This window comes from Phalacrocorax carbo, chromosome 12, assembly GCF_963921805.1.
Source record: "Phalacrocorax carbo chromosome 12, bPhaCar2.1, whole genome shotgun sequence".
Lineage (NCBI taxonomy): Eukaryota > Metazoa > Chordata > Aves > Suliformes > Phalacrocoracidae > Phalacrocorax > Phalacrocorax carbo.
Genome location: NC_087524.1, coordinates 18,559,072 through 18,571,718, shown reverse-complemented (window position 1 = coordinate 18,571,718; position 12,647 = coordinate 18,559,072). Strand labels below are relative to the sequence as shown.

Genomic DNA, 12,647 nt, shown 5'->3' with positions numbered 1-12,647 from the left:
CAACCCCTTGCAAAACGCTCTGCAATGGCTGTATTTCAATACAACGTAACATGACAAATCACGGGAGAAGTCTTTGGGAATCATACAATGCATGTTCATCTGCCTGTTGGCCCTCACCTGATTTGTGCCTCCCCCAACAGTTTGCACAGTGATAACGTAACAGGTAAATATTTATGAAGTATTTGTGGTAGCCGTTAGCCACTTTCGCATAATGCTCTTAGGAGAAGATCTATCACAGTGGTACAGGGAACACATCCTGCGGTTGAGGAAAAACGTTTCTTCAGCTTTCATGTATTCAATAAGCAAGCTCTGGAAAGTCAGATGGTGGCTTTCAAACCAGCCTGTGTTTCAAATCGAGCTTTGCTTGGTAGGAAGAACTTGAAATGTGTCTCTCACCACAAGATTTCCAAATGGAAATGCAATTACATGTTAATTAGAAAATTCTTTTCATAGTGAAGGGCTCCCAGTGAACAATTACTTTATATTTCACGTAGCCTTTTCTAAGACAATCTTTATAGCATGAAGAGAAAATATGAAAGAAAAGACAACAACATAGAAAACATTATATAAAATGTTGTATTTGAGTATTTCCCATGCAGCAGTTAAACTTTTCTGTGGAAACCTGCCTCAGACCTTTATCACAAACCACAATATACCAAAGATACCCGACAGAAGATGTATTCATTCTCTCCCAGTATAAAAATTGCAAGATCTAGGACACAGTTTAAAATGACAGATTATTAGAGAACCATCACCTGATGTACAGGATTAACACTGTATCGAGTCAAATATAAAATTCAGGCACTTTTAATACATTCTCAATACAGGGCTTCTCTTCTAACTGTGGAAGCTCAGGTGCAACATTTGATACTGAAAATGCTGTTCCAGGGCAATAGACCAGGCTGTCTGGGCTGACTAAGGGCATATACAGGGAAAACTCACTAATATAAATATGTATGGTGTATAAAGCAGCTTTAAGTCCTGTCATTAGCAGGGAAAGCCTCAGAGCATTCACAAGGGCAGCTCTGCAGCTCTACACCTACTGGTGCAGCCAGCCACCACCAACAGTCCTGTGCTCACAGTGTCAAACGTAGAAATAACAATTTATGACAATCTATAAATGCCTGTCCCAAACTGAACAGGGGGTGGGGAGCACAGGCAGCTCTTAACAGCTCCTGGACAACAGCACAGCACATCTTCCTGCTAAACCAACGTCTGTGTTAGTGCAGCAATGGAACCAGACTTCAGGGGATAAAATGAGTTACCTCTTCCCAGAGTCGGTGACCAGAATAGCTAATGCTCTCCACAGTGGTACGTGCCCTTTTAAAACGATGAAAGAAACTCAGTGGTTGTAATTAATTTGTGCGCATGTTCCTCCACAGAATTTTGTAGACAAGAATCGAATACAATACATACATTTTTTTCAAAAGTTATTGTGTACAGAATACAGCATATAGAACTGAGGTGTGAAATATTTAAAGGCTTGAACTTGCTTTTCTGAGAAGGACTATTGAGTAGCTGATGAGGCTGTTCCGGCTGTTCCTGGACTATGGCATCGAAGTTCAGACTGTAGGAAAGCACTTTGGGAGTCCCAGCCTGTAACATTATAAGCTCAACTCGAAGTGAATCATCAGTGACTAGCAAGCTCTAAGAATGAGATTCGTCTAAGTCAGCCAAAACCAGAAAACCAATCCTTCCCTCCCAAAAACACTTGAAACAAATTGCCAATTACAGCAATTATAGTGATTTTTCATGTATTAAGATTCTGTCTCTTGATTCTTAGTTCTGCCATAAATAAAATGCCTAATTTAAAAGTAAACAGGGACGGATAAAAAAGCAAATACTTCTCTCCCACCCTGCCCCCTGCCACTATCAAAAGAAGAAAAACTTCATCAGAGAACCACTAACTGCCATGCGTGAGTTTTCTAGGCTGCAAATTAACATCCCCTCCCTACCTCCCAGGAAGGTTCTGAGGATTAAAGTTCATAAAATGCACTGAACGTGGAAAGGCCGCTGTGAGGTAGTATCACAGCGTTCCTATTACCTAGCTTATATCTCTGTCTTTTTGCAGAACTACTAGAGCTTTTTTAACCCCATTTCAACTCAACCTTTTATGAAAGGAGAACTATAAATAGCCTCTTAGATTAAAACCCTTAACAGCTGAGAAGGCCGGAAAGGGAGGTAGATATTATCCACCTTTCAGTACTACAAATTGGGGCTGGAAGGGCTTAATTACCAAGATATACTTAAGAACACAGTAAGGGCTGCTATAAAAATTACTCCAATTACAGCAGCTCCACAGACATCGCTCCACCTGGGAGAGAGGAAACCATCACTTCTATCTCTTTCCACATACCCCTCCTGTACCCCATGCTAATAAAGGGCATCATGAACAAACAGCAGCTTCATGCCATGCAACAGGTCTGCTGCATGTGCAGAGTCCTTTCTCCCAGGTGGCTTGACAGAACCTTTCACACCAGGCAAGCCAAAGATTCGGTTTCTTTTCTGTTCACTTTGAAATCTCAAAGTAGAGATACACTGTATAGCCGAAAGCAGCAAAATCATTTCAGCCAGTGTGTTAGCTTAGAAGTGTCTCAGGCAGAAAGAAATACTTTTAACCCATGATGTGGATTTGAATGTGCAATTCACAATTTCACATGAATTACACACTCACTGTCCTGAAATGGGGAATGCATGGTTTTCCTTATGATTTTGTCTGTGATGATGTATTCTTATTTATGATTTTTATAATTACAAATAAATGTGTAATTTGCAATGAATGGTTAGTTCAGTTAACAGTCAAGAAGTCCTTATGGTTTCAGTACTGCTGTGCTAAGCTTTTTGCAATGGTGCTCAGCTGGATATTGGAAGTTCCTTCATATATTGTACCTGAAACCAGAAGAAAATAAATTAGAAGACTACAAACCCACAGCGAGTGTATGAAGAGAGACCAAGAGCTTGTTCTAACAGTCCAGTTAGAACATTTAGAATTACGAAGTGAAACTACTGAGCAAGTTCCAGAAACCGAATTATTATTTACATAAATGTTCGTATTTTATTATCTGCAACAATTAAAATACTTTATTCTTGTACAACATAACGACAAGACATTTTCCTGAAAAGCAATCATAAATAGCCAACAAAATCTAAATATTTACAAATGCTATCGGCACTAGAAGTCAAAGGGTAATATTACTGAAATATCAAACTGTTATGCCCAAGGATTATAATGGTAAACAAGGGAGTCTTGAAAATAAAACTCTACATAGATTCAGATCTTAAAGCCAAAGAGAGTATTTTCAATTTTTTTTGAACTGGAATTTTCTAAATAGAATGGGACACAATGTGCACGTTTGTATTTTATTGGTCTCTAATCAAACATTTTAACTAGCCTTACGTACATGGGTATTTATACCTGAAGTTCTACCTTCCTGTATCTGCCCCTTTGAATCAGGGTTGATTACAATCTCAGGGAAAAAAATATCTTAAAAAAATAGCCAGTCATTCATCCTCAAACCTTAATACTACTAATGCTACAAGAAATACTTGTTAAGAAACTATCACTCACCTATCTTGCAGTCACGATAGTACTTTTCTATTGGATAACTTTTTGTGAATCCAACGCCACCCATCCATTCAATACATTTACTAGTTGTCAGTGTTGCAACCTATGAAAATAGTTTCAGCGTTACAATTTCAGGATTCAGCTTCACGCAGGTGGTAGTAAATTCTATTCTTTGCAGCTATTTAAAGCAAAAACGAAACAGTAATTAAAGCAGTAACCAGAACAAGTGGGAAGAGGAAGGACTGATATTTTAGTATTCATCTTTTTTATGCAAGTTATTTTAGAATCAAAGTGACATTTTTCTAAACCAGAGGACGTCAAGAATTCTCTGATTATTACTGCAATAGTTCATATGCTGCACTATGAAGACGACTAGCAGTGGTATGCAAGACAGCAATTACAAAGCAGCAGAAACAATCCAGTTTTGAATCATATTACGACTTGCAGTTGTGACCAGCAGAGTTGAAAATGTCACAAATGAAGTCTCACCATGCCACAAAAAGAGAATACTCTAGCCACAAAAAGAGAATTCTGAGAGAATGAAATCTCTCTAGATGAGTGAAAACACTATTTCACATTCTCTTTTAATGTTGCTTTTTTTTTCCAAATTGTATTTAGGGGCGTGAGCAGTTCACTCTGTGGTGGCCTACTTTACATTCCACACATGGACTGAGAATGAGAAACAAGGCAAAAGTACATCCACAGATCTCACAGCAAAACATCAATTTAAAGTTACATATTCAGTAACGGAATAAACATTGTGAAGTAAATCCACTGTATAAAGAAACCACAAGATACCTCAGCAGCGTAGTATTTGGCCATGCTGGCCTCCTTTATGAATGGCCTTCCTGTTTCCGCAAGACGGGCTGCGTTGTAGGTCAGCAACCTCGCTGCCTCCAGCTGCGTGGCCACATGAGCTATCTGATGTTGCATCCCCTGTAATAAGCATGCCACAAGTCAGACAGAACCAGTATCTAGTACTCAAACGGAATTTCTAGCAAGAACCATTCTTTTCACCAAGGAACATACCTACACTCTAAAACAAAGCACCTCTCTGCATCTGTGACGTCGATGTTGGAAAATCTTTGGGCCACCTAAGTCCTGCACTCCCATTTTGTCCTTCCCTCTTCTTGGAGTCAGGAGTACTGGGGAACTTCCTCCCTGATGGCTGGACAGGAGAGTTCAACATGAACCTGTTTGCAGCCATGAATATCATGGAAAATTTCAGCCAAATCTTAACGTTCTCCTCAGCACCACGGAGACAGGGCTAGGTCATAGCTGTGAGCTTAGCTGAGAAAAACTTGAAAAAAGTACCTCCTAAATAAAGTGGAGAAGTAGCAAGGTGACAACCACTTCTTCCCATGTCCCATAACCATGAGACAAGAGTTAGGAGCAGCATAAAAGTCTAGGGAATGCGACGGATGAATGGATTCAAAGGGAAGGAAAAAGGTGATGGAGCTCACCTCTAAGTGGTAGGTATTACAGAAGAATAGGTTTAAGGAGACCTACATTATGATGATTGAAAATGAACATTTAGTTGTGCAACTTGCTCCTAAACCACAATGAAATTTTTCATCTTATTAGCACATTAACACTGCTCCCTAAAATTTGCAAAAATACATATGCAGATCAAAATAACAAAATGATTCAGCAATTATATATTCCATTTCCCATTCAAAAGACGCAGTTCCAATCATTTCCTAGATATCTGCGGGTACTTCCTAAAATTTGTATACATTATGAGTAGTACTAATGTTCCTTCCCTTCATCCCAGATGCAGGTTTCTTTTAACAAGAAAATTACTATAGTAATTACAATTATATATCTTCCTTACTAAACTATACATCATTTTTGCAACAAAGAGTCTTTTTCAGTTTAAGGTACAGATATTATCACTAAAACTAAATGTCTTTGTATAACACAGGAAATCTAATAATTCAATCAGTTTTCATCATCTTTTTCTAATTTCTAGTGTCTCCAGAAAAAGGCCTTCCCCTACACCTCATGAAAGGGTATAAAAACCAGAACACATTCAGCGTACTGTGATATTAAAATCATAAGAGAAAAGAGTTCCATGTGCATTATTTTCAAAGGCAGTGAACATACTATCAAGGAAAAGGGGTTATGTTAATAATGGTTTGAAGTTTTAGATTTTTTTAATACATTCCTTGCAAAGGCACATAGCACTGAATTTATATATTTAACATGGCAGATGAACGCTCATCTGAAATTCTTCTGAAAAATTCTTCTCAAATATTGAGAGGTAGAGTCATGACACAAGGTGGAGCACAATTTTGCAAATCAGATTACTCATTTTACTGCCTTCGTCTACTGTGGTAGCTGCTACTCCCTTCGAGGAAACTTCCCATGTCTTCATTAACAAGTACCTGGAAATCAAATATGCTTTTCCCAAACTGGACTCTCTCCTTTGTATAGGGAATCGTGTGGTCAAAACACCCCTGTGCCAGTCCTAACATCTGTAAGAAATAAGACATATTGAGGTGAGTTAGGAAAAAAAAAATAATCCCAAAATTTTGAGGAATAAGCCTATTCCATACTATTCCATTCCTGAAAGAAACTTTCTTAGTAAAGGCAAAATATTTGTGAAAACACTATCACTAATATTTGAACAAAAGTTATGGGTCAAATGTGTTTGCACAAATACTAAGTGTTCTTGGAAAAATTCTTAGTTACATGGGAAAATTACTGTAAACTAAAGGTCTATAGACCTACATTACACTATTAAAGGAAAAATAATTTGAATGATTATTCAAAGCTATTTTCATAATAAAAATAAGTTCTCATTTTATAGAAGACACTAGACTATCAGAATCAGCAGTTTATTTCACAAGTTAGAAAATTAGCATAATGGGAGGAGAGACAACATTTGTTACAGCATTTTCCACAAAAAAACCCAACTCAACGGAATGATTTTAGAAGACCCATTGTCTTTTCACACACTCTTGTCCCTGAGCAGCAAAGACAGCAAAACACAGTTTTGGAGGATATCTTGGAGGATAACATCTGGGAAAACTATACACGACCTTTTTTAAAGAAGTAACTCTTATCTAACCTAGTGTCTGATTCATTAACCTAAGAAACATGAAATCTGGAAAGTAAACTAGTTTCACATTTTTTTAACTACCAAGTTTTGAGTAGTGTATTCCATTCCAAACAAGATAGTAAAGGACGGACCCTGCCTTTCATATATCTCGGAATATATATATCAATTAGTAAATGAGATCAGTTGGTTTCATTATATAACTACCATCCATCTGAACGCATTCTTTCTACTTAGTTTCTTTCCTAGGAAAAACAAAGATAGGAAATTAGATTAGGGGAAGCATCAAACAAGAGGTAAAAAAAAGGAGGGAAATGAATGGCATGAAGAACTATCGAAAAGTAAGGTCTATGGTAAAACTGGAATATCATAAAACTTTTCTAAGTCAAGACAGGATACTACAACGCGGCTGTCAGCTGCCACATCAAGCATCTTATGTCATACTACCTTCAATGATGTACAGTAGTGTATGGGTATTTTTGGAATGACCCACATATTGAGCTGAAAGCCAATGAAGATAAAAACCATTGACCAAACCATCAAAGATGAAATCCAAGAAGATAAAAACATGACTCTGACTGGGTTCAGACATGCACTCCTTAACCGTTTAAGATTCTAGAAAAAAACCCCCCACAATACACAGGAAAACGAGTATGTGGGAAGAGGACATAAGAATGTAATACAGCCTGCTGCCAATCAGATTTGTTTCCTTCTTTTGTAAACTCATATAGATGAACCAAGTATATCAACTTCAGCACCTGCAATAATACATGCAGCTACCTTGCACTAAAACTATCTGAAACTGTTTTCACAGCCACAATTACATTTTATAAGATGTTAATTGTCTTTTAAATCTATTACTACTGCAAAACTAAATTCAGTACTACAGGGCTTTACAACTGCTGTTCTTGTACATTCAAGTACGTTTCTCTTCATTTGAAAGTGCTGAGAAAGTAGTAACTAAGATATAACAACTACCTGACCTTAACTTTTAATTAGGTTATAAGTGTAACTTGGAGTAATTAAGAGTAAAATCCAGACCATGTATTTTACTGCCAGAGCAGATACATTATTTATATCTCTGGGAACAACGGGGCCCACAGCCCTAGTTTTTAAATGCCATAGCAGATGAAGTTTAATCACAGATAATCTTTAGAAATGATGGAAAAGCATTTAGCAGCACTGTATACCGCCATGTGGAAAGTCTAAATTTCATGACGACTATTACTTCTGGTCTGTTTGCAAACTAGGGCAAAAAATAAGGGAGAATGGAAGTACAGACATATTACACCCTATACAGCGCAACTACCCCCACAACAAAGTAGAAACAAAGAAAAAATTACTTTCAGAAGTAAATGAAAAATATAAAACTTGTCATGAGTCATTTTATTATAGGGCTGAACCTGATTTCCACTGAAATCAGCAGCAATCTGAGATTCAAACTGGGTATACAACAAAATACAACATTTTGAAAAAACTCCAAGGTGATAAAATATTTTCCCCTAAGATGCCATAAAATGCAATTTTCAAACAGAACAATGAATTAGGACACTTCTGCTATTAAAAAAAGTCATATGTACTTTAAAAATAAGTTGACTTTAAAAAGTAAACTGTTGGGAAAACATCAGTTAGCATAAGGCCACATTTGGCAATCCCATACAATCACAGTCGGATTATATTACACATTTGTGTGTTATATTTTCCAAAGCTAGTTTTCTTTGTAAAATAAATTTGCATAATGAAAGATAAAAATGTCGATATATTTCAGAAGCAATAAGTTAACCACCAAAGACAAACTAACTGCCATGTAATGCTTTCTAAATCTATTGCTTATGTCACTGAAGGAGAATTTTGCCATTTATGGTTGTTTCAGTATTTTGCCATAACTTAGATACATGAATAGTGACATCTAGTGGCAATTTAGGTTTTAATGAAGAATTATCTAAATAGTTTATTCTTATTAGCTTTAAATATTTTGTAAATGTCAATCCAAATTCAAAGTTATATACTGGTTGTATTCAGCATTAAACAAAATTACCCACCTGTGCAGCGATACCTATTCTGCCAGTATTTAGCATTCCAATTGCATACTTATAGCCTTGTCCAACCTGCCCCAGGATATTGGTCTCAGGAACCTAAAGAATAAAACCACTCAATTATTCCTCTTCTATTCTGCTTTGCAACTGCTAGTATGGTTCACATGTGAATCAGTGTACACGTTTTATTTAATGTTCCTCATAAGTGAAGGTATAAAACATAAACCAGACATTTGATTCCTACAATATCTGATTAGGACACTTCCTGATACATGTGATTATGAACTGATGACTAAGAAAAACTGCATCAAGAAACCCACCCCCCCTCAAGACTTCTGTGAAAGAATAGGGAGGAAAAAGTTAAAATATGCCAAACAATCAGTATGTCTAAGGAAAAAAAAAATATTGGGAATTTAGTTAACATTCTTCCCTTATATGTGGTCAAGCTCCGATTATACACAAATTATGCTCTAATAGATAAACAACTTACAATACCTTAACATTTTCAAATGTTACTGGGCAGGTAGAAGATGCCCTGATTCCAAGCTTGTCCTCCTTCTTCCCTATATGTAGTCCCTCTGTGTCACGATCTACTATGAAGCATGTAATTCCCCTGTATCCCTAGGATGAATTAAAAATGAATCAAGAACTCTATTTCATACAAATATCACCAAATAGTGGTCTAAGTATCTCATTCCAGTAGTGAAATTTTGCACCCGCTTAATACTATATTACTAAATAAAACACTGGCACAGTCAGTTGTTCCCTCTATGTCTGCTAATTATGGTTTAACAAAGGCCCGAGGTACCTTCCTATTAAAATATTCCATGTGGAACACATAATCAGAACAACCTTAAAAGATCTCTTGGTAAGACAGGGGACTGGTATTATGTAAGTGAAACAGACGGGCCTGTAGTGCCTGTCTGTATTGGAAATCACTGGGAAAGGAAGTTATTGCTGTTCCAGGAAGTCACTGCTTGCTGTTGGAACATATGTCACAGTCAAACAATGGACTGCAAGAAGACACAGGCTATCTTTAGACTAAAGTGGTCAAACAAATAATGGCTCTAAATCCATGTCAGATGATTCTATAGGATGCAAGATTTTACTTAAGCGCAATTACTTCAGCTATTCTTCTCATGGAAGGCTGCGTATATACTCTTCCTTTCAAGGCCGTCCACAGTAAGAGCACTGACTGATGACACTGGCATCACTGGGAACTGTGCTTGAATATTCAAAGTGCAGTATAATTGTAAGTATTAGAACAGAGCTAATCTAACACCCAGAATTGGTGTGCACGTTCTCCTGTGAGTCTGGTTTGCAGAATGTTGATATTGCTGTCTCTTCACTATAGAGAGGTAGTGGGAATATAATTAATAAATTAGTCTGAAATCATTATGATGGTTGCTATCGAAAAGCTCAAAGAGTTGATTTGGTATTCAGATAACGATTTGGGCAGGACACTAAATAATGCCTGTGACAAGACATAAGATTGTACAGCCAATCTAAATTCTGGCATCTCCAACACACAGGCTTACAATCTTCACATCTTTGAAGCCTTAAACTAGATTCTTGAAGTACTATCACCTCTTGATAGTACTTCACTATCTTCACTTCACTTCACTGTCTTGAAGAAATATTAGGTGATTCCTGAGAGTTGTCACTTTCTCTTTTTCGCTCTGTGTAATCCTTATTCCCAGTTCTCTCTGCTTTCCACCACTCATTCTTGCTTCCTCAGCATTTTGCCCCGCCAGAACCACAGCAGTGTCTCTTATGCGACATACTACAAGGTCCAGGAGACAGAAATGTGAGGTGTTCCTGGCTGTGTTTCCATCTCTTCCTGTCCCCAACATCCACAGCACCTCCTATCACCAAGAGGGTGACACTGAGAGGCAGGAAAAGTCCTGTGGTTCTTCTGGAAGAGAAGGTTGCTGTTTCAATCTCACCTCGCTGACAGCCTGTCTCACCAAATGGGAGCTGCAAGCGCAGAGTGTACATTTCAGTACACAATTCTACACTGGTCTGTTCTCTCATTTGTACTGATGTCAACTGTTATTTAATATTTGAGCAGCATTGACTTTTAATCTCCTTCTTGAATATTTAAAGGCAAATTTCTAACTTTAAGAGGACAATGCATTATATGTTTTTTAAATGTTACACTAATACAGAAACAATTCCAGACTATAAGGCAATGCACGGCAGTTAACAAATATAGAAAATGGCTTATCAAATATATTTTCATTGAATATAGTACTAAAATCACCCACCAGCTTGTGAAGAAATAAATAAAAATTCAGAAAGTTACATGATGTTCAACTGTTGGATAGAATGAAAGATAAACCCCTCTTCTTATTTAGTCAAAACCTAAAATTTTAATTTTAAAAATAAATATCTGCAAGTTAAATTTTTAAGAAAGAGATACTGGAAGAATTTAAAAAACAATTTAGTTTTGTATTTGATTATTACTCTACCATACGGGTATAGTGCATTTTAAAGTTGACTTTTCTAAACATACTACCTATATCCAAATCGGTGACAAAACTTGAAACATGCATATTCAGCCATGTATTTTTTTACCTGAACATTCTTTGCTTGTTAGTTTGCCAGTGCATGTAACTTAAGCTCTATTTTGCCTTTTAACAACAGCAACTTGTCAGTTAAGTCAGAACAGCTGGAAAGACTTAGACTATCTGTTCTTCTGTTACCCAGCGTAATACCAACGCATGCTGTGTTCTTCATCTAAGCAATTATGATTCTGGCATTTTTATTTTCCCTGGTGGGAGGAATTTATTAAATTGGTCATCAAATTCTCAATTTTTGTTGGGAAATATTTTTAAAGGTTTGCTGTCAGCTGGGAAAAGGTTCAAAGAATATTAATATAAAATCCATAGTTTCATCTACAACCAGCTGTCACTGAAATGCAGCTATTCTTTAGCAACTTACTAAGGATGGATCTGTATTTGCCATCACAAAGAAAACTCCTGCATGTTCTGCTGAGCTAATCCACATCTTTGAGCCATTGATAATATAGTAGTCTCCTTTCTTTTCAGCCCGAGTCTTCAAAGAGAAAGCATCACTGCCGGATCCAGCCTCCGAAAGACAGAAACTGCCTATCTGTCAATTGAAGGGAAAAATTAATTTTATTTTTTACTGAACATACAGACAAAACATACAACAAATTCTGCAATGAAAATAGTTGCAAACAAGCACAAGTCTCTTAAATTCAAAGTTTTTAAGCTATTGCATCAAAGTAACTAAGTTTCAGATATGGAGATTAAGAATAGAAACATTATGTAATTACACGTCTCTCAAAGTCAACTGCATTAAAGCTCTCTTCTACCGTAAATTAAATTTTAATGAAACTAATAAGCACCTTTCCACTTTTACCTCTCAGCTACTGATGGCAGGATGTATCTCTTATCACCACAGATCTCAGCTTTAACCAGTGTTTCAAAGTTCACACGTATTTTCCAATGCTGCAGTCACCCATTTTGTTACTGAACAAAACCATCCCACTAACATTACTTAACTATTAAAAATCATATTATAGTTTAGTAAAGTGAGTCTTTGACTCACTGTGTCTTTAGCGACCCTGGGCAAGTAAGTTCTCTTTTGTTCTTCTGTTCCGTATGTAGTAAACAACTTATTTGTCAGTGTATTTTGGAGTTCACACAGAAGAGCTACAGCTGGATCAACTTTGGCCAATTCTTCTACCACCAATATGATTGAAAAAAATGAAGCTCCAGTTCCTCCATATTCTTCCCCAAGCTCGATACTCATCAGCTGAAATGTGAAAGATACAAATATACCAGTTAGTTCTTGTCAACAACCTGTTAGTCCAAGCTGATACTTAATTAAAATAGAAACCACAGAATGTAACTATTTCCAGATCCTTCCCCAAAGACCTGTGTTCCTTCAATACCCTTAACAAACTAACAATTCTTCACAGAGGTTGATATTCAATTCATACAAGAAATAACTAACA

General features: G+C 36.8%; 1 protein-coding gene across 2 annotated transcripts in view; it reads right to left on the bottom strand.

Moving 5' to 3' along the window:
* Positions 1-558: 558 nt before the first annotated feature.
* The window catches only part of ACADSB (acyl-CoA dehydrogenase short/branched chain), an 18,414-nt gene continuing 6,325 nt past the window's right edge, over positions 559-12,647 (bottom strand). The window contains exons 4-11 of one of the 2 annotated variants that reach the window (XM_064464339.1): positions 12,239-12,445; positions 11,606-11,776; positions 9,158-9,283; positions 8,669-8,761; positions 5,953-6,042; positions 4,364-4,501; positions 3,569-3,668; positions 559-2,889 (exon numbers count right to left, since the gene is read on the bottom strand). In XM_064464339.1, coding sequence (XP_064320409.1) covers positions 2,819-2,889; positions 3,569-3,668; positions 4,364-4,501; positions 5,953-6,042; positions 8,669-8,761; positions 9,158-9,283; positions 11,606-11,776; positions 12,239-12,445 — 996 coding nt within the window. In that variant the 3' untranslated portion in view covers positions 559-2,818. The remainder of the gene's footprint in view (positions 2,890-3,568; positions 3,669-4,363; positions 4,502-5,952; positions 6,043-8,668; positions 8,762-9,157; positions 9,284-11,605; positions 11,777-12,238; positions 12,446-12,647) is intronic. The other variant, XM_064464340.1, reaches the window with a different exon arrangement.